Source organism: Phyllostomus discolor, chromosome 7 (assembly GCF_004126475.2).
Source record: "Phyllostomus discolor isolate MPI-MPIP mPhyDis1 chromosome 7, mPhyDis1.pri.v3, whole genome shotgun sequence".
In the NCBI taxonomy this organism is placed as follows: Eukaryota; Metazoa; Chordata; class Mammalia; order Chiroptera; family Phyllostomidae; genus Phyllostomus; species Phyllostomus discolor.
Window position 1 is genome coordinate 62933652 of NC_040909.2, and position 22758 is coordinate 62956409.

General features: G+C 40.2%; 1 protein-coding gene and 1 long non-coding RNA gene across 2 annotated transcripts; one reads left to right on the forward strand and one right to left on the reverse strand.

Annotated features, from left to right (window-relative positions):
- Positions 1–1258: 1258 nt before the first annotated feature.
- ARL6IP5 (ADP ribosylation factor like GTPase 6 interacting protein 5) lies at positions 1259–21096 on the forward strand. Its single transcript, XM_028518600.2, is given in 4 exon segments — positions 1259–1540; positions 17637–17854; positions 20515–20556; positions 20559–21096. Coding segments are annotated over 4 exon segments (564 nt in total). The 5' UTR covers positions 1259–1364; the 3' UTR covers positions 20687–21096.
- Positions 19468–19889, reverse strand: LOC118501665. Its single transcript, XR_004904299.1, has 2 exons — positions 19755–19889; positions 19468–19533 (listed from the first exon to the last, which is right to left on the reverse strand). It is a non-coding gene; the product is annotated as an uncharacterized LOC118501665 (long non-coding RNA).
- Positions 21097–22758: the final 1662 nt, after the last annotated feature.

Genomic DNA, 22758 nt, shown 5'->3' on the forward strand with positions numbered 1-22758 from the left:
TTCCATTTTTACAGAATCGAGAAAATGTGACAGCTCAGAAATATTTTCACCTTTTAAACTTTATTCAACACCAATGACAGGAGTATTTATTTAGAGTCATTGTGGGTTCCTGAAATAGCTTCTAAATCACCGAGGAAAACCAAACTATGTCTTCTAGATTTTGCAGTAGATATATTTTATTACTTTCCAATTTTTTTTGAAAATTGGTGGCCTGAGGAGAGTGAATTCAGTTTTTAAAAACAGCACCATTGAATGTTTAAAGACTCTGTTATCTTACACATTAGCATTATAGAATTTTGCCTACCACACTATGAAGTTAACTAAAATATTTTTTTCTCTTGTACTTGAGATAAAAGGAGGTTGACTATACCAACCAGCCCCTTAACTGGAAAAAGGAAGACCCTTTGGAAGCCTTAGCAGGAAATTTACAACTAAATCGTTTGGGCTGAGATATAAAACTATCATATTATCTGTTAAAGTACTGTGCTTCCTTAGTGAAATTTGTCCCCAAATATTAAGATAAAACTAAGAAAGATCTTTGTGAGTGGAATCCATGTTTCTGCACAGAAGATACTGGGTGCAGAACAGTAAGTTCACTGCAGACTATTATTTGCTTTCAAATGTAAACAACATGCCCAGATCAGGGCTGAAGTGACCAGATCTGGGCTTGTTGTGCCCACTTTATCAGAATGCACAGTCGTTGAATAATTTTGCCTAGACAGAATGGACATGGAAAACAAAGAAGAAAAGTGAATAAACAACCAGTCTTCCGTTCTACACGTTCTTCATTCCGATTTTGTCAGTCTGATTTCACTCATAGTGACTCATGGTGAAACAGAGAAAACACGAGGATTACATTCAGATGCGCAGAGGTTAGTAACGGCTTACTTTCCCAAAACAGCTCATCCCTCAGTAACACTACAGCTTCCATTTCATTTTACCTAGGTTGACATCTGAACCAATGCTAAAATTTCCCCAAAGTCCAGAACACATTCCTAGGGTTAAATACTCAAAAGGAGTGTTTTAAAGGAGGCTGTGTTTGGACTTCCAGGGAAGGCATTGGCATCTCTCACCAGGCGGATTTCCGCTGGTTCCTTTCTGTCATTTCGTCTCTCTTTTGCACTCAGCCCCTTACTCTGTCGCGGGACCCCAGTTTTGCTATAGCCAACCTCTTAGAGCCAATAAGGAAGTTAAAAAGAGAAAAAAGCGCCCTTCCGCTTCCAATTTCCGCTACTCCGCTGCCGCCAACCACAGAGCCGGTCGAGCCGGAGCCGCTGTCGCTGCTAACTATTCAGCTGGTTAGGTTGCAGCCACCGCCGCTGCCAGATTCCAGAGGCGAAGAAACCGCGGCGAGGAGACCAGACATGGACGTGAACATCGCCCCGCTCCGGGCCTGGGATGATTTCTTTCCAGGCTCTGACCGCTTTGCCCGACCAGATTTCAGGGACATTTCCAAATGGAACAACCGCGTGGTGAGCAACCTGCTCTACTATCAGACCAACTACCTGGTGGTGGCTGCCATGATGATTTCAGTTGTAGGGTAAGTGGGGCCCTTTCAAGGCATTGATGGGGTTAGTTCGGAGGGGCTTGAAGGCCAGACCCCCGCGGGCGGAAACGCTCTGCACGCGCGGCGCGGGCCGGGGCAACTGTAGGCGACCCAGTCCTACTGGCCTGTGCTCAGGGCGAGGCCGCAGCAACCTGGGGCCCCATTTTCCTTTCCGTTCCTCGGGTTGACACATGCGGGCGCCCTGAGAGTAAGGAAATGCTGCCAGTCCCGGGCAAAAACAATGACTTTTTTTCAGCCTTGCTTCGATTAGGGTCTTGAGAGGGGAATGTCGGTAGTGGCCTGGTCTTTTAAAAATAAGGAGAGGAAAGTGGTGTAACCCTGTCTTGGGACTGGATCCCGACGGTGTCGGCTCAGGTTCGGCAATGTAGGAAGGACATTCAGGAGGCCACGGACTCTGTCAGTGTCTGTGCTGTGCCTGCCGCTCTGCACAACGAAGCTGAACTTAGAGGCAAGAGGGGGCTGTTCCCTGGGATACATCAGTCAGTGTGGGGACATCACCCAGTGTGGGGTGAAGGCTGCCCTGCCTGTAGGAGTGGGGTCCTTATTTTTTTTTTTCTCCTAGGAGTTGACAGGCGTAGCCACTTTCTGTATCTTCACTTCCTAGGCTGCGTTCTGTGTATAGGAAACCTTTTCAACTGGATCTTAAAATTAAAAAGTGCCCTGTGTTATATACAGTTTCACACCTGCACACACACCCACTCTGCTAGGATCCACACTTCTCTAAAGAAAAAGCCACCCTCAGACGTTATAAGGAACTCACTTGCCATTAAAGAAATGTCTGATATTTCCATTTCAGAGTAAACACAGAGGGGAGAGCAAGCTGGCCTGGGAGACAGGAGAAATCCAAACTTGGAGGGTGTGAGAAAGGGCTAATGGGGTGGTTTCTTAAATTAGTTTGCTGTTCTTTGACTTATTTATTGAGTCATTTTTCTGTGCCAACCACGGGAGCACAGTGAGATCAGGCAGAGATGAATTCTGGCCTAAGGGCACCATTGGTTGTTGAGAAGCTGTAGGACCAAACACAATGCACAGAGAAGAGAGAGGTCACAATTTCTTGGGTGTGGTTCAGAGTAGTCACTCCGAGGGAGAAGTGGATGCTCATCTGTGGGGTTTGGTGGGCAGTTAATTACCTGGATCCTCATTATGTGTTGCTTAAGAACCTGCAGTCTGAGAATGGCTCAGTGTGTGGAGGGCAGGACTCTGAGCCAAAGTGGCAACCTGAGTTAAAATTAGTTGGGGTAAAACAGGCCTGAAACAGCTGCCTTCTGAACCTTTCCCTGTCTTTATGCTTGAATCTTATTTCCTAGTTCACTAAAAAAAAAAATTAAAGAAAAGAAAATAAAAGCAAATAGTAAATAGGATTGCATCTGTTATTTTGTTTTCTTTTTCTCTTTTCATTTTTTGTAAAGAAATAAAGGAATCTTATCTGGTGATCGAGTTATGGGTTTGGGGTTTTTTTTTGTTTTTAAGTAACCTAAAAAACTTAGATATGAGGCAAAATCTGACACAGACCAAGCAAATGTACCAAAAACAAAACAAAACAAACATACAAATAAACAAAAAACACTGTTTTTCAAAGAGGTGTACTGCCCAGACCAGACACAGCTCTGGTAACCTTGCTGGAATCTATTTTTTACCTGGGAAGGCCAGGGCCCTTCCTTATCTAAATTTAGCTCCCTCGTAATGTCTTAGCCCACTAACTCAGGCAGTTTGGAGTGTTTGCCCTTCTCATTCCCCTTTTCAAATTGGAGATTTTGGTTGGCATTGAAATTTTTGAAGGTAAAAGTAAAACATAGCCATGTTTATTTTATTATTATTATTTTTTTAAAAAAACTTGGAAAACTACAGGCCAGTAGTAAGTTGTTTTGAAAACTGTACAAAATATGAGATTTCTTTTGTAGCTCAGTAAAAACTTAATGTATGACCTTCAACTGTTTCCTCTGTGTCTACAAACACACTTAGTCTATAGTTTTTCCCACAAATTTCCCTTTTCTTTCTTTATAATCTAACAATAACAAAGTGGTTTACTTGCGTTTCCTCACACAACCCAATGAGATGAGGTACTGTTACTAGCCTATTATTAAACCTGAGCCTCAGAGAGGTTAAATGACTTGCTCAAAGTCACAGACCCAGGGTTGTGCTCTTAACTACTATGGCACCTTCCTATGAGTCATGAGGTATAGAATTATAGTCTGTTAAAGCTGGAAGAAACCAAGTGTCTTCAGGGTCAGGGAGTTTACTTGATTCTGGAACATTTCTCATTCTACAGGGAACTCTCTTGATAAAGTCAGTAGATGAGTGGGCTCAGAGCAGCGCTGGAGGCTGTGGATCCAGATCCTCTCTACTGGCATTGATAGTTCTCTTGATATCTTGTAGAGTTGTGTGAAAATGTGGCCAGACTCTTTACTGGGGAAAGGACTGCGTTGAAGGGTGTTCTTCAAGGGTGTTCTTCCGTCCCCTGCTGGTGAGAAGGGACCTGCAGGCCATTGTTAGAGGGCTCTAAGTCTCAGCTCTGCTCCTGTGTTGAAAACCCACTTAAGTGAGGATAGAGAGGACCTGCAGGGAGGGAGAGGGAAAACCAAGAGGATATCCTCTAACTCCAAAAAACATTTGAGTTCTACTGCTGTAGAATAGGAATTAAATGACTTAATTAATATAAAGCTAACCAAGGTCTTGCAAATGACAACACTGAAATGTTAGGTGTTATTATAGTAAATCCTGGGTCACAGGCATATTCAAAATTCTCACAACTTGTATGTTATCTTAGGCATAAGTTTTAGATGATGAATAAACATTGGAGGTTTTGTCATAATTGCAACTGTGTTTCACATAAAACTTTGCTTCTCTTGAAGACTTGAGTATCCTTTTGAGATGCAGGTGTTACTTCAGAGTAGACTGAATGACTTAAAAGAAATAACATGAATCACAAGCTGGAGAATGTATGTTTTGCTGAAAATGGCTTTGCTTCCTTTAAATCCAGAAGGGAAAGCTGTCTGAGATTGAAGAGGAAAACCTTCTCCATCCTTGTCATGATACATGTTGGCACCAGATATTCTTTTTACCTCATATACAGCGATGCAAGTGTGTGCCTGTATTTTTTTTATTGTTGTTCAATTACAGTTGTCTCCATTTTCCCCCCATCCCATCTCCACCCATCCCTACCTCCCACCCTTGATCCTACCCACTTTGGCTTTGTCCATGTGTCCTTTACATATGTTCCTTGACGACCCTTCCCTATTTCCCCCCATCATCCTTCTCTCCCCACCCCTCTGGTTACTGTCAGTTTCTTTATTTCACTGTCTCCAGTTATATATATCTTTTTAATTTTTTAAAAGATTTTATTTGCCCTGGCTGGCGTAGCTCAGTGGATTGAGCACGGGCTGGGAACCAAAGTGTCCCAGGTTCGATTCCCAGCCAGGGTACATGCCTGGGTTGCAGGCCATAACCCCCAGCAACCACACATTGAAGTTTCTCTGTCTCTCTCTCTCTATCTCCCTCCCTTCCCTATCTAAAAAATAAATAATAAAAAAAAAAAAAAAAAAGATTTTATTTATTTTATTTTTAGAAAGGGGAAGGGAGGGAGGGAAACACCAAATGATTGCTTCTCACACGCCCCCAACTGGGAACCTAGCCCACAACTCAGGCATGTGCCCTGACCGGGAATCGAATGGGAGACCTTTCGGTCGCAAGCTGATGCTCAGTCCACTGAGCCACACCAACCAGGGCTCTGGTTATATTTTTAAAGTGAAGAACAAAGGCAACATCTAATAGCACTTGCAATTGAAGTACTAAGCATGTGATATATTCTAGTTGTGGACTGGAATTTCTATGTGCTTAACAGAGTGCCAAAACCTGGGAGTTGGAGAAATCTATTATGGAATAGCATCTTTCACTCTGGGAACTTGTTAGAAAGGGAGACTTTCAGGCCCCAGACATATTGGGTCAGAATCTCCATTCTAACAAGACTCTCAGATGACTTATAGGCAATGACAGTTTAAGAGGTATAAGTCTGCTGTGGTTCAGAAGAAACAGAAAATTTAAATAAACATACATATTGCCCAAGTGTCACCTTCAGAGATTCTAAATATATAGTTCTTGCCTGGGCCCAGGCACCTGTAGTTTTATCTAAACTCCCCAAGTTATTCTGATATATGAGGGGGGACCTCCCCCTAAAAAATGAGAATTATCTTCTAGAGGGCAGGCCCCTTGTAGTACAGGCTTCGTCTGCTAGGGGAGTGTTCTGGGAACCCATCTGTATCAGTGTAGCAGTTGACATTATGAGAGGCTGTGTTCAGCTTCAGTGAATTTTTTTTGGAGACTCAACGTGTTTGCCCGTTTCATGATGGGTGATTTACTAGCACATCTGTCCACACCATGCTAAGTATTCAGCAGTTTTTGATCAGAAATGAATGACCCCTGTGCCCCACTCTATTCTCCCAATTTTGCCCCAAGCCACCCTTTTTTTGTTTGTTTCCCTGGGTGAAAAAGATGTGGAAGAGGTGAAACAAAAAACAGCAGAAGCACTAAAAGGCATCAAAATCAATGAGTTAAAAAACTGTTTTGAGTAGTGGGAAAAAATGTCTTCAGAGGTATATTGCATCAAGTGGAGAGTTCTTTTAAGGTGATTGAAGTTTAAACATGTAAGAATAAATACATGATTTTTAAAAAATAAATTCCAGGGTTTTTTTGATGACCCTCGTATACCACCAAGTTGAAGTTGTGAGGAACTGATCCCATTCAACTTCCCAACTTTCACAAATATAAATGCTTAAGATCATGCAGCTAATTGGAACCAAAGTTGCTAATAGCAGCTTCTTTTATTGATATAAAGTAAAATACTTTTCCCATCTAATCATATTGCAAATATTCTAAAGCTCCTAATTAACCAGTTTTTCCTGAATAGTTATTTTTACAATATCCGTGTTGTTTGCAACTCTCATTCTCACAAATCCCTCCCTGCTAGCAGAACCATATTTTCTGGTGTGACATCAGAAGCACCAAACCACACACAAAATCTTCAAACACATAAGCCCCTCCAACTGCATCTCCAGTTAGAAAGGCACTTATGCTCAGTCGTGTATATGCATACCTTCCCTTCAAGAAAGCACATTGTAGCTACTAAATGAAAAAGCCCATTATTTCATAGAAAGTATCACCTTATGGCCTGTTACCAGAGAGTGGAAACTAGAGTTACTTCTTTATGCTTTCAGTTGCTTGAGATGTGAAGGATTTTCTAGAAGGCTGGTAACTCTCTTTGAAAAGAGCATTGCCATAATATTTTAAAAAATGAGTGTGGTCCCATAGAATGCTCTAGGACTATGGCTACCAGCATCTGGTATTGAAGAAATGGTTTGGTCCCTGGCTGAGTGGTTCAGTTGGTTGGAGTGTTGTCCTATAGACCAAAAGTTTGCGGATTTGATTCCCAGTCAGGCCAGGTGGCAGCCAATTAATGTTTGTCTCTCACTTGATATTTCTCTCTCTCTCTCTCCCCCTCCCCATCTCTTCCCCTCTCTCTAAAATCAATAACTATATCCTCAGATGAGGATTAAAAATAAAAAATAAAAACAAGCTTCCAGTTGGTAAAGGAAGAAAACAGAGCCCTGAGATACTCTGTATTAAAACATTAGCATGTGAAATTAATTGTAGCTTGTTCATGCTAAAACCTAGTGGAAATGTTTTTGAGACTAATCAGCTTCATCACCAATTCTGTGATAGCATTCTTATTTGTGTTGCTTCATTCTTTCACTCCACAAAGTATATGAAACACTTACCAACCTTCCTGACAATGTGCCAGGACATACCATGGAGAATGCAATAGCTATGATTCCTGCCTTCAATTCATTTAGAGTCTATAGTGGTAGCTGGATGTGTCAGAATAACCTTTATACAAGTACAAGCATAGCAAGCATACAGAAAAACAAATTTATGTAAACATACACCACCTTTAGCCTTACTAACTTGATCTCCCGTCTTCACTATGATTCTAAATTCCAGTACTCTCACATGTTGGGAATGGGAGGGACATTTAGTATGTGGATAGGGTAAATGGTTATTAAATTTTACTCATCCTCACTCTTCTACTCAGTTCAAGCAATATTTACTGAGTACCTACCTTGTTCCAGACATTGTGAAAGCCCTAAGGATACTGGCAGGAATTGAAGTCCACCCAGCTTTCCCGAATCCTCCCAGAATTCATTTCTTTCTGCCCTTCCAGACCCCTTCATTCATTTATGAGGCAGAGCCCATGGCATACTGGCATATGTCTTCCCCTGGTGGATTACATGTTTCTCTTGATACCAGAAGAAACACAATTTTAATCTCAGATAATTTGCAAATTTTATCATCTAATAAGGATTGTCTTTTGTTAAATCATCTTCTGACACTATTTAGGTAACCTTGTTCTTCTTGACTTCTCCCCACACAGTTTTTTAAAAAAAGGTTTTATTTATTTATTGTTAGAGAGAGGGGAAGGGAGGAAGAAAGAAGAAGAGAAACACTGATCAGTTGCCTCTCTCACACCCAATCAGTGACCTGGGCCACAACTCAGGCATGTGCCCAGACCAAGAATTGAACTGATAGCCATTCAGTTTGCAGGATGACACCCAACCCATTGAGCCATATCAGTCAGGGCCCCACATACTTTTTAAAAAAAATTTTCCCTGCCACTGTCAGCTGGGGTTGGTAGTTTCTAACCCCTTTTCTTACAGTGGTTCTTGGTAAGTGTGCAAAATGAATGAGCATGTTTTGGATTCCTGGTCCCTTTCTTAGAGTGCAAAAGCTCTTAATGAATTTAGTAGAGGCAGATAGCTCTGTACAGGAAATCCAGATCTTATAGATGAACTTGACCTATCCATTTAACACCCAATTGAGCAGCACTATTGGAAATTTATCATTTTCCTTCTGGACAAATGAATTCTACCCTTTATTACTCAGCTTCAGAATATTTACTCATAACATCACCTCCTGTTTCTTGCAATGAGCGTGGTTTGTTTTGGGGAACACTTCCATGCCTGTGATCTTAAGACCTGAAGGCTGCTTTCCATTCTGCAGGTATTTACCATAAATATTTAAGACTTCCCAGCCTTCCTGGCTCTGGAGCATGTGTATGGACACAAAGGGAAGGCAGAAAGCCCATCTGAAGTGGAAAACTGGGGCTCTGGTTCTTCTAATCCTACCGCTAATCAGCTTCGTAGCTTCATATCCTCAGTGCAGCTTCCCTGTGTCTCAGAGGAATAAAAGGGAAAGCAGAAATTGGTTGTTACTGGACTGCAGATAGGAAATTACTTGTACAAAGGGAACTTATGTGTTGCTAGTTTCCTTGCATTTGGCCAACCCGTCTTCTGTCCACGGCTCTGTAAGAACTTGCCATGTGACAACCATTTAATTTATTCTATTAAAAGTATTCAGAATAGTTTGTAAATGAGTATCTTTTCACTGCAGTTCTAAAACATTATTTGTTGTGAGAGTAAACATGAGTTCTTAATTGTTGAAGGCAAATACATGAGTGTCGTTTTACCATTCTCTCTACCTTTGTGTACGTTAGAAATTTTCCATAATAAAAAGTTTAAAAAGGCATTTGTTGCATTCCAGTCAGAGTCTTGTAACTGACTTCTATTTGAAGCTACATTCCTGTGGGGAGTGTCAGATACATGACTTCCAGCCCAGATCCAACCTGTTGTTTGTTAAGAATAAAACAAGCAATTAACTGATAAATGCAAAAACAAAACAAAACAAGACATGGAAGTTCAAAGGTGTCTTAATATGAATACTTTTTAAAGTATATTTTATTGATTATGTTATTACAAGTGTCCCATTAGTTTTCTCCCCTTTATCTCCCTCTGCCCTGTACACCCCCCTCCCACCATCATTCCCCCACCTTAGTTCATGTCCATGGGTCATACATATAAGTTCTTTGGCTTATCCATTTCCTATTCTATTCTTAACCTCCCCCTGTCTATTTTCTACCTACCATTTATGCTTCTTATTCCCTGTACCTTTTTCTCCATTATCATCCCTCCCCCTCTCCTCTGATAACCCTCCATGTGATCTCCATTTCTGTGAATCTGTTCCTGTTCTAGTTGTTTGCTTAGTTTGTTTTGTTTCTGTTTTTTAGGTTCAGCTGTTGATAGTTATGAGTTTGTTGCCATTTTACTGTTCATATTTTTTATCTTTTTTTTTTCTTAAATAAGTCCCTTTAACATTTCATGTAATAAAGACTTGGTGATGATGGACTCCTTTAACTTAACCTTATCTGGGAAGTACTTTATTTGCCCTTCCATTTTAAGTGATAGCTTTTCTGGATAGAGTAACCTTGGAATGGAAGTAGGTTCTTGCCTTTCATGACTTCAAATACTTCTTTCCAGCCCCATCTTGCCTGTAAGGTTTCTTTTAAGAAACCAGCTGATAGTCTTGTGGAAACTCCTTTGTAGGTAACTCCCTCCTTTCCCCTGGCTTCTTTAGGATTTTCTCTTTATCTTTAACCTTGGGTAATTTAATTTTGATGTGCCTTGGTGTGTTCCTCCTTGGGTCCAATTTCTTTGGGAATCTCTGAGCTTCCTGGACTTCTTGGAAGTCTATTTCCTTCACCAGATTGGGAAGTTTTCTTTTATTATTTTTTCAGGTAAGTTTTCCATTTCTTGCTCTTCTCCTTCTGGCACCCCTAAAATTCCCATGTTGGAATTGTCCATGAGGTTCCTAAGCTTCTCCTCATTTTTTAGAATTCTTGTTTTTTCATTCTGTTCCAGTTGAATATTTAGTTTTTCCTTCTGGTCCAAATTGTTGATCTGAGTCCCTGTTTCCTTTCTGTTACTGTTGGTTCCTTGTACATTTTCCTTTATTTCACTTTGCATAGCCTTTACTTCTTCTTCTATTTATCATCCATATTCAGTCATTTCTATAAGCACCCTGATTACCAGTGTTCTGAATTTTGTATCTGCCAGGTTGGCGATTTCTCCATTGCTTTTTTTCCTGGGGATCTATTCTTTCATTTGGGCCATATTTCTTTGTCTTGGCATTCTTGTTGCATTGGAAGGGGTGGAGTCTTAGGTATTCTCCAGGGTGGGGCAACCCACATTGCTGCATCAAGGCACTATATGTGGGGGAGGGGTCAGAGAGGAAACAATGCTGCGTGTTTGGCTCCCGCCCTGCTTTCAGTCATTTCCCCTGCTACCCAGAAGCAAATTATGCCCTTTTGGTGCTGATTCCCATGTGGGTGGTTTTGTGTATGTTCTAGGACTCTGGGCCTCTCCAATGAATTCTTCTGTGAGGCTGGAAGTTTCTTCCACTGCCACAACTCCCACAGGTTTTTACAGCCAGAGGTTTTAAGGCTTTATTTCCCCACACTGGAACCCTGGGTTATATGGTCTGCCCTTTTTCCCAGTTGTACCTCCTAGCTTATCCCCACTAGAATGTGGGACCACCTGCTCTGCCAGCCACCACCTTACAGAGCGTCCTGTCTGCTCCACCACTGGTCTGGATGAATGTTTCTTCTTTAACTCCTTGGTTGTTGGACTTCCACACAGTTTGTTTTTCTGGAAGTTCTGGTTGTTTTTGTTTTTAAATTGGTTGTTATCCTTCTTTTGGTTGTGCGAGGAAGCAGAGCATATCTACCTACACCTCCATTTTGGCTGGAAGTCCCTGAATACTTTTAACATGCCAGTGGCTGCCAGGATAGTGGATCACTTGGATATGAGTGTTTAATTTGTGCCAATTACTGAGGGCGCAATAAATTTCACCACACAATGAGTGTGCAGTAAATATCAATGGAGTTCCTAATTTGTTGAGTAAGAAATCTCAAGGTTAGGTTACTGTGACCTTTCTGTGGCAACAGACAGGCTTCTGTCCCATCTTAACTGCTCCTGGTCATTAGGCCCAGGAGACACTGCCCATATTTACTCGAAACTGGTTTGTACATTTAACATTTATACTTTACAGTAGGGATAGACCTTGTCAGGGTAGAAGACTGTGTTAAGAAACCAACATAAACACAGAATACTGTTGGGGTTATCTGAGGTACAAAGAGCAGGAGGGGCCTGTATAGACAGGTTTGTGGAACATGGATCCCTTCTTGGCCCCCAGCCTGCACTAGCGAAAAACTAACAAATCTCACTGATTATACCAGAATAATTATCACTTACATTTGCATATGAGTTTAGGTGATTTATCTTACTTTTGCTTTTTTATTTGTTTCTTTCATCTCAGCTCTGTGAAGACACAAAGACGGGAACTAATTCTTCTATAATATTTAGTGTCCAATGAGAATAATAGTGATTTCTCCAAGATAAGTCTCATATCACTTAATTTGTGGCCATGGAAAGTTGCTGGGTTCATTGAAATAACATGAAAATATGCTAGATTCTTTTTTTTTAAAGATTTTATGTATTTATTTTTAGAGAGAGAAGGGAGGAAGGGGGGGGAGAGAGAGAGAGAGAGAGAGAGGGGGAGAGAGAGAGAGAGACAGAGAGAGAGAGAGAGAGAGAGAGAGAGAGAGAGAGAGAGAGAGAAACATCAATGTGCGGTTGCTGGGGGTTATGGCCTGCAACCCAGGAATGTACCCTGGCTGGGAATCGAACCTGGGACACTTTGGTCCCAGCCCACTCTCAATCCACTGAGCTATGCCAGCCAGGGCGAAAATATGCTAGATTCTTAGTGTTTTTCTTTCTTTCAATAAGTATTTATTCAATACTTGTTCTGTGCTAGGTGCTGGGGAGAAAATGTCATGGTCCCTGTCCTCATGTTGCTTAATCTGTAGTGGGACACAAGGACATTCATCCAGTGCTAACTCAAATAAATGTAAAACTGCCTAGGTGTTAGTACTGTGAAGAAGGTCAGATGGTGCTCTGACCAAGTCAGGTCAGAGGGACTGAGAGAAAAAGCTGAAGACATTGAGATGTGAGGGATGTAGGAAGGACCAAGTAGAGAACGGTTTTTGCATGGGCCTGGGAGGGCTAGAGGGAGGGTGAGTTCTGCAGATGGTTAAAAACTCCAGCAGATGGAGTATAGGAACCTGAGAAGGCAGTCTGAGAAAGCTGGCATCCTGAGCAGCTGCTGGTTCTGAGGGCTCACTCACACCAGTTGTGAAGAGCACTCTAACTACTGCTGGCAGATGCAGAGTATGGCCTGGATTTCAGGCCCCTTTTTCTCCCCCAGCCAAGGCCTCCTGTGTGGGTATAAACCACACACTGGATGTAGCTATGGAGGCATCAGAGGCTGGACCCTGCAGGACCTGGTACATGTGTGAGGAGTTCTGTTTTTATTCGGAGAGCAATGAGAAGCAAAGAAACAGATGGGTAGGTTCCTATTTAGTAGGATCCCTCTGGCTGTTGAAGGACTGTGAAAAAACATTAGCAATTTAGAGAAGTTCTCTGTGAATAAATTGTTTCCCCCTTTCTTGGTGAATCAGGCTTCCTCAGAAACCAAACTGCAAAAATAGCTTATGTGTTAGAGAATTAGAATTCAGTATAAAAGCTCTTTCTACTGCTCAGGAAATATTACGCTGCTTCTTTGGTTCTTGACATTGCAGCCTGAAAGAAGCTACCAAATATGCCTTTAAATCTATCTGAGTATCTCTGTTTTGGTTTTATTGCCAACTCTACAACTGGTGGCCTTGGGACAAACTTACTAATTTGTCTATTCCTTAGCTTGCTTTTATGTAGAATGAGGTAGGTTTTCAAGGTCCCCACAGTTCTAAAATTCTGGTTGGTCAGGATTTTTTCCCTTAAGTGGCTTATGCTAGCTCTGTAGCTATAGTTAGCTGAATCATGCTACATGTTTAAGACATGTGTCTGCACCTGGTAATAGCCACCTTTCTTCAGAGAGAAACAAGAATGCTAAGGAATTTCTCAGAATGACCCTTAGTTATGTATCCCAACTAGAAGAATGGGGTTTCTTAAAATGGTAGGGAGTAGGGGAGAAATTCCTGAGCCTGGTTAACAGCACAGAATGGCTTATATTGTCAGTTGGTGTCCCAAATACATCAGCTGGCACATTTTCTCTCCCCTGGATCCCTTTGAATACATTTCTTCACTTCCCCAGGCCTCAGCTTATTCATGTATAATGGGGCTGAACTGATTCATCTTTGAAGACTCCGCTGCATGCTTTGTGGTAGGATTCTAAACCTTTTTACGGCCATCAATGATTCCAATAGAATTTTTAACTATTACATTTATTTATTTACTATTGGAATTGGTGAAATGGGATATATATGTATGTAGGTATATATTTTTATTTTATCGCACAATAGAAAAAACATGTTATTTTAAATTTATTTTTATTTAAGTAGTTAGCATACAATATTATATTGCTTATATTAATTTCAAGTGTGCAATATAGTGATTCAACATTTTTATACCTTACAGTGTGATCACTCCACTAATCCTAGTAATCATCTGTCACCATGTAAGCTTATTACAATATTATTGACTATATTTCCCTTGCCTTTTTCATCTACCCTACCCTCTCCCTCTGGTAATCATCCCTTTGGTCTCTGTTTCTATGAGTCTGTTTTTGTTTCACTTTTTATTTATGAAACTAGGTCCTATTTCCACCAAGGACAGAATATCATGTTCCTCTCTTTCCCTCTGTGCTGTTTTCCCTTTCCCCCTCTATCTCTCCCTTTTGCTACTGCTGTGTTAATTTGCTCCAAGTGCAAGTAGGTGCCAGGGCACGGGAATGGTGTGCATCTTACCATTTCTTGGAATAGAATTGCCCTTAAGCAAAATACGGAAGAAAATCATTTCTGCTCTGAGTTAACTTTGTTCATTTTTTCAAGCTCAGAAACTTGATTACTCTCTGTAGATTATGGCTGGGTGTATTGTAAACTCATACCAGTTCCATCTCTGCTCTGTTTTCTTCCTTTGACCATGAGCAACAGGAACAGGTGAAAAACAAATCTGGAACTGCTTGGGTCAGGCCTGGGTTTTTCATTGTTTGTCACTGGTTTAATTTAGACACTCAACCAGATATCTACTTTACTTGTCTAGAGGAACATAGGAAAAGCTTGGCTTGCAAGCTTTTTATTCCATGTATTTTATTCCATGTTCACATCATTTTAATAGGTATTCTAGAAGGATCTGAGTAGAGGGCATTTGGCACTTTGCTACCAACCAATCCTCTCCTATTTATATATTATGCAAAAGAGTTTCCTGAAACTTGAATCCTGCACTCTAGTTCTTTGTGTTAATGTTAGTTTTTGCTTTTCTTTACAGCTCAGAAATATTTGGATGAGTTATAGGTAAACATCAAGGCTCTGTAAAAGTGTTTATTTCTTTCAGTACCTTTTTCCACTTACATTTGCTCATTTTTTAATATAATTTTTTTCATTTTCTTTTTTTTTTTAAAGATTTTTTTTATTTATTTATTTTTAGGGAGGGAAGGGAAGGAGAGAGAGAGAGAGAGAGAGAGAGAGAGAGAGAGAGAGAGACATCAATGTGCGGTTGCTGGGGGTTATGGCCTGCAACCCAGGAATGTACCCTGGCTGGGAATCGAACCTGGGACACTTTGGTTCCCAGCCCGCGCTCAATCCACTGAGCTACGCCAGCCAGGGATAATTTTTTTCATTTTCAACTAACACATGACTATTGAAAAAAACATGTAAATAGCAGTAAGCAAATGGAAATAAACTACCCATGATCCTACTACCGATATAACTACTGTAGTCTTTGGTATAATTTCTTTCAGATTCCTTTTGGTGTTAGTAATGAGATTTATTAACCTGTGAGAGTTTCCAGGCCTCTCCATTTAGTCTCCCTACCACCTGCTAAAGAGGATTTTGTTTTCGCCCTGTCCAGTTCTTAGGCCTATGAGGAAATTTTTGTGTTTTCTCACACCAATTATGGGGTTAAGTCAGGAGGGTAGGGTATAACCCACATAAAATTTTAAAATGAAAAAAAGTACAGAAAGACTAACTAGACCCAGATAATAAGAACTGGGGAAGACAAGGAGAATAGCACATAGGCTAGATGTTGGGAAAGCTTGGGGGCAGGGAACCAAGGTTTGAGCAGGAGAAGGAGCAGTTTCACTGTCTGTATGAATAGAAATTGTGTTAATGCTGTTAAAGAGATAAAGTAAAGATGGACTGTTGTAGTTGACTGTGCCATGCCTTGGTGTGGGGCTAGGGAGCAGCTTCTTTTATATTTTCATACTTTCTTTTTTAGATGTTCACATTATTTCTGATTACCAAATAATTTACTAATTGTGAAAATTTCTACTTCTGAGCTGTGTAACATATGATAAATCTACCTAACCTCACAGAGAGAATGTGTTCTAGTTGCTTTTACCCACACATTATTAATGGCTCCCATATTATTAATTATACTGTGAATCTTAAAAATTTGTTGTATATCCCACCATCTAGTAAATTCTTGGCCCTGTAGGTTATTTCTAAAAGTTTTTAATCATAAGTATCACTCATGAATACTGTTACAACTCAATCATTGCATTTTATTTCCTTAAACTCTATTCTAGGGAGGGGATTTATTGTCTTGAAGGGTATGTGTATTTGCAAGAGTTTGAATAAAATAAGCAATTTATTATAGGCAATTTATTATTATAGGATTTAATTTTAAATTATGTACTAATACTTTTATCACTATTTAATTCCATGTAAAATTTCATTTTAACTTCTTAAAAGCATTTTTGATACTGATTGTATTCCTGATTTCACCATTAAGGTATACAGTACTTTCACTCCTATTAGAAACTATTTCAAATAGCTTTTATGTTTGGAGAGGTAGAATCAGAGCTAAATGTAAAGGGATTTAAAAAATGTCTTAGTTATCCTACATATGAGTCTCAACGTGAGTATGAATTCTTCCTTTGTTCCATTTCAGAGGTAGTAAGCTCTTGGCTTCACCTTTCATTATCCTGTCTTCCCCTGTCCCTCACTTCCAAATCAGTGATGATGATACTCAGAGTATGATGAAAACACATTGACCCTCTTTGTCCTTCCTAAGTAAAAGGCTCATTAGCCTCTCATGGAGGTAAAATGTTAGTAATTTGTTGCACTCGCTGACCACAACTGTCTTGTTAAGGGTTTTGTATACACTGTGAGTAGTAGTGGAGGTGGAGGCTACAATGCCCAGTCATTTTTGTTTATGAAATACTTGGTCTAAATTTCCTCCTTGTAATGTGTTACCCCATTGTGAACAGTAGTATAATCTCTGACTCATGCACCAATGGATCTCAAAGCTCTGTATTTGGAAATCCCAACTGATAATCCATTTCCTAACAATGCTCTGGGCCCTTTTAAAGAATTATAATGGACTCTCTGTGCCAGGAGTCATAAACTCAAATGCCTCCATGACTAGGCCAGTTGTATAAGAGAGCAATACAGGCCATTTATTAGAAAAACAATGAGTGATTGCAGCTCACTGGGGCCTCTGTGTCAGAGATGCCATGGTGGTGGTGGGGGCTGAGGCATGATGGAAATTAGCGGTTCCATCTGAATGGGAAGGCAGCTCCAGCCTTTGTTGACACATGGAAAAGTGGGCCTACTGTGGTTAGATTTTCTTGTTTCCAAGAGAAGCAAAAAACCCCCAAGTTTTATGGATTTTTTAAACGCATTGAGATTCAAGTTAAAGTTTTTTAAAACACTGTACATTTCAAATATACAGTATTTGATCTGATCCATGGAAGTCATTGTGTGATCTGTATGCTACATTCATCTATCATGGCCATTTCTGTGAGGATTTAAATAAGCTTTTAGAGCTGAGAAAATACAATTTAATGTGTATCAGAGCCCTGGATGAATGAAAGGTAAACATAGCCCTCCAAACAATGGGGTCTCTTAAATTTTAAGTCTTAAAATTGTGGGCCTCTAATGAGATGAACTGTTGAGCTTGGTGGAAGTCAAATTGCCTAGATATGAATCTTGGCCCTACCATTTTCTTACCTCTGCACCTAAGTTTCTTCTTTTGAGAAATGAATGAATGGCTCTGAGGGCTATATGAGGCAATTTAGACACAATGCTTAGTGAATACTTCACATTCATTTTTACTCCTCCCCTTCCTCATCTTCCTATTCTTGCTGCTATTACTATTGACCTGGCCTCCTTCTTTTTGTCATATTCCAGGTTCCTGAGCCCCTTCAACATGATCCTTGGAGGAATTGTGGTGGTGCTGGTGTTTACGGGGTTTGTGTGGGCAGCCCACAATAAAGACATCCTCCGCCGGATGAAGAAGCAGTACCCCACAACCTTTGTCATGGTGGTCATGGTGGCTAGCTACTTCCTCATATCCATGTTTGGGGGGGTCATGGTCTTTGTGTTTGGCATCACTTTTCCTTTGTTGTGTAAGTGAATCTGAGTTGACTTTTCTTACAAAAATGTAGGAGAGATTGTTCAGTGGGACTTACATAACCTGTTTCTTATGTGTGTTGGCGTGTCTGCAAAATTATCAGGCTTTTCTCAAGTAGCAGATTAAAGCCTAGTAGTACATTAATTCTACAAATATGTATTGGGCACCTGCTAAGTGCCAGACACTCTTCTGGGGATGCAATAGTAAACAAAAGAAACACAAATCCGAAGTCACACATTGGAAAGTGGCATAGCCTCCTCTGGACTTCAGATTTGTCTGATATTAGAGTCTGTTCTCAATCTTTTTTTAAAAGATTTAATTAATTAATTAATTTATTAGAGAGGGAAGGGAGGGAGGAAGAGAGAGAGAGGAAAACATCAATGTGCAGTTGCTGGGGGTCATGGCCTGCAACCCAGGCATGTGCCCTGACTGGGAATCGAACCTGCGATGCTTTGGTCGCAGTCTGCGCTCAGTCCACTGAGCTATGCCAGCCAGGACTGTTCTCAATCTTTTAAGTGCCCTTCACACTGCCCTGACTCAAGAATGAATGTATGTCATTTGGAAGTAAATTACTTACTCTCTACTACGTAGAAGATCATTATTGGTGTCAGTTTTATAAGTCTATAAAAATAATTTCCCAGAATATAGATATTAAGTCCTCCAATTCTGGTGAAGAGAACTAGATATTTTCTAAGTTTTACAGGCATTTTTTCCCACTGAGATGCTAAACACACGAAGCCTGAAATAGAGAACAGATAAAATTCAGTCTCATCAGTAGAAATCTGATTAAAATTCTAGCATATTTAGTGACAGGGATATCCCTTTAATTTTTAAAAATATTTTTAAAGATTTTATTTATTTATTTTTAGAGAGGGAAGGGAGGGAGAAAGAGAGAGAGAAACATCAATGTGCGATTGCCAGGGGCCATTGCCTGCAACCAAGGCATGTGCCCTGACTGGGAATCGAAACTGCGATGCTTTGTTCGCAGTCCAAGTTCAATCCACTGATCTATGCCAGCCAGGGCTTATCCCTTTAATTTTTAATAGCATTTCACATGTGCATTATTTCATTAAGTAAAATCAACTGCTTGTTTGGAGTTGTGTTAGATTAAGCCCAGAATATTTATAGATGTGTTCTACACAATATTGGACAAAATATTTGAATTAGCAAACTCAGACTTTTTGAAATATTCTTCAAGTTTTCCTAATGTGCTAGAGGCTTATTATTTCAATTATTTAACTTTGGTACCTTTTCACTTCAGAGCCTGATATAGGCCACTATAGTAAAGTTGATTTCTATTTCTAGGCCTGCTGGAAACCAGCCATGTGGTTTGAACCAGGTATACTGTATGGGCTGTAGTTCATACATCTACAAATAAGGAAATTAGACAAGATCTGCAGTTCCTAAACTTTGATGATTGTGAGAACCAACCAGGATGTTTTTTAAAAGTATGAACTTCCAAACCATATTTCTTGGAGACCTTGATTCTGTGGGTTGACAGTGGTGCCCACAAAACTTCCTATTTTAAACAATTGCCTTATATGTTTCTAATGGCTAGTCTAGGTTGGGAGCATCCAGATAGAATGCATATTAGTTTCTCAGAACGAGGGCCCAAGGTCACCTTTATCAGAATCATCCAGAGTGAATGTGAAATTTCACATTTTGGAGCCCTACCTTAGTCTTTTTTTAAAAAGATTTTATTTATTTATTTATTTATTTATAGAGAAGGGAAGGGAGTGCGAAAGAGAGAGAATCAATGTGTGGTTGCCTCTCACATGACCCCCACTGGGGACCTAGCCTGCAACCCAGGCATGTGCCCTGACTGGGAATTGAACCTGCGATGCTTTGGTCGCAGACCATGCTCAATCCACTGAGCTACGCCAGCCAGGGCCTACCTTAGTCTTAACAGTCTGAATTGGGAGAGAGGGGAGTGGAGACTGGGAATTTGTCTATCTAACAGGCTGCCCAGGTTATTTGCATGTACACAGAAGTTTGAAAATTATTGGCGTAGATCACCTGGGGTGCCTATTTTAAAATACAGATTCCCAGTCCCATTCCTTTAAGATTCTAGTCTAGGAAAGGGGCCAGGAATCCATTTCTTAATAAACAAACTTGGATAATTCTGGATGATGAAGCAAATTTGGGGAACATGAAGGTATATTAAATCTATAAAACTGTTAATTTTTATCTATAAATCTTTGGAAAACTACCTCTTTGGTTGACTTCACCACATGCTTCCTGTAGGGAACACAATGCAGATAATCCCAGAATTGACCTTGAGTTCTTTTATGGGAACCTTGTGGAAGGTTGATTGGTCTGCAGATTTGGAGCCATGTGGACTTGTATTGAGCATCAGGGCATTTGTAGCAGTGGGAAGGTGATGGAACCAATGCAGGGAGGGAAGTATGGTTTCCAGGTCAGCATCCTTCCTCTTGAAGATAGTCATTTCCTTCACACAAAAAGAAAACTTCATATATGACTTGACAGAGAGCTTTATATAGAGCCTTATATACAGTCCAAGGAGACATTGGAGGGTTTGGACTGATTAGAGAACCAGGTTGGATTCCAGTAAAGGAGACCAGGACTAGAAGTGAGAATAGAGAGTGGTCTGTGGCTGTGGAGGAAGGGGTCTAACCATGTCTCTCCTCTCTGCAGTGATGTTTATCCATGCATCGCTCAGACTGCGGAACCTCAAGAACAACTAGAGAACAAGATGGAGGGGATCGGGCTAAAGAGGACACCCATGGGCATTGTGCTGGATGCTCTGGAGCAGCAGGAAGAAAGCATCGGCAAACTCACCGAGTACATCAGCAAAGTGAAGGAGTAAATGTAGCTGACCTGGCCAGAGGCTGCAACAGAACACGAGTTGCAGTTTGCCCTCATTTGGACACCCCTCCCATTTGTATTTTTGAAATGGAAGGGACATACCACCCAACCATCAATGGCTGCATGCATGTGTTGGCCAAACTGTTAACCTCTTTGATGTTACAGAGAGAAGGTCTCAAAAACTGAAAGAAACCACCCTCCTAGTATGGGAATTTTCAGCTTGTTTATGAAAACTGGTAGGAATGGAGCACACTTATGTCTGTAGGTAAATAAAAGAAAATATAAGAATTAGGGATTGTACAATACTGTTATCTTGTTGGGGGGAAAAGGTAATTGTAAAGTGTCAAGGCAATTGAGTAAAAGGAAAGACTGTTTAAGTAGACAATGGTATGCATTAGCCTGTTGAATGCCTCTAGCATCCTCAAAAAATACTCCCAAGAATTATATGTTGAATGCCTCTAGCATCCTTAAAAAATACTCCCAAGAATTATATGGGCTATAAATTAGTTTCATTTTTATCCTTTTAAAATCAAAGATGATCTCTATGACTTTGTCTCCTGTTTGGTGTGCAGTTGAAACTGGATAAACCAGTCCATATTTGTTTACAAATATAAAGGTAACTGTTTAGCAGAATATTTTGTCAAAGTTTTGTAAATTTTCGAAATGCTAGCAATGTATTTTCACTAGCAGGTACTTGTTGCATACTGAATGTCTTCTTCCTTAAGGAGATTACAGCTATGTAACCTGTATTATTCTTTACATTCTTCTTTAAAAAAAATAAAACAGGTTATGTTTATATTGCATATTTTTGTTTTTATAAGAACAAAAAGATGTCCAAGATAATGTCTCCCATGTTTGTATCATTTTTAGTGTTTAACTGGAACATTTAGAAAGAAGAAAACAAATGTGTGTGAAATCTGAAGAGCATCTTTATTTTTTTTGTTTAATCTTTATTGTGTTTTTTTTACATTACCTTTTGGTCCTCTTATACCTACCACCCCCCAGCAATCCCACACTGTTGTCCACGTCCATGAGTCATTTTGCCTTTTTGCTCAATCCCTGTACTCTCTAATCCTTTCCCTTATCTGTCATCCTGTTTTCCATTTATGAGTCTGTCCCCATTTTCCTGTTAGTGCAGTTTGTTAATTCGATTCTACATGTGAGTGAAATTGTATGTTACTTGTCTTTGTCCGACTGGCTTATTTCACTTAGCTCCCCAGGTCCATCTATACTGTTGCAAAGTATAATATTTTCTTCTTTTTTGTGGCCGAGTAGTATTCTACTATGTAAATGTCCCCTAGTCTATTGATGGACACTGGGGCAGCTTCCATATCTTGGCAACTGCAAATAATGCTGCAGTGAACATAGGGATGCTTATGTTCTTTCAAATTAGTGGTTTTGGTTCCTATATTCCCAGAAGTGGGATCACTAGGTCAAAAAGCAGATCCATTTTTAATTTTTGATGTATCTCCATATTGTTTTCCACAGTGGTTGCACCAATCTACATTCCCACCAACACTGTAAAAGAGTCCCCCTATCTCCATATTGTCCAGCACTTGTTTTCTGATTTACTGACAATAGCCATTCTGACAAGTATGAGATGGTGTTTCATTGTGTTTTGGGGGCAGTGGGGGGTTGTCATAAGAATTTTCTTTTCTTTATTTTTATTTTAATTGTTCAAGTACAGTTTTCTGCCTTTTACCTCCATCCCAGCCCACCCCCCCAGCCCTCCCCACCTCCTTCCCATTTCCATCCCCCTTGTTATTGTCCATGTGTCCTTTATACTTGTTCCTGCAAACCCTTCCCCTTTTCCCCTGAAATTCCCTCCGTTCTCCCCTCTGGTCACTGTCAGCCTGTTCTCTATTTCAGTGTCTTTGGTTATATTTTGCTTGTTTCTTTGTTTTGATGTTTAAGTTCCTGTTAAAGGTGAGATCATATGGTATTTGTCTTTCACTGCCTGGCTTGTTTCGCTTAGCATAATGCTTTCCAGTTGCATCCATGCTGTTGCAAAGGGTAGGAGCCCCTTTCTTTCTGCTGCATAGAATTCCATTGTGTAAATGTACCATAGTTTTT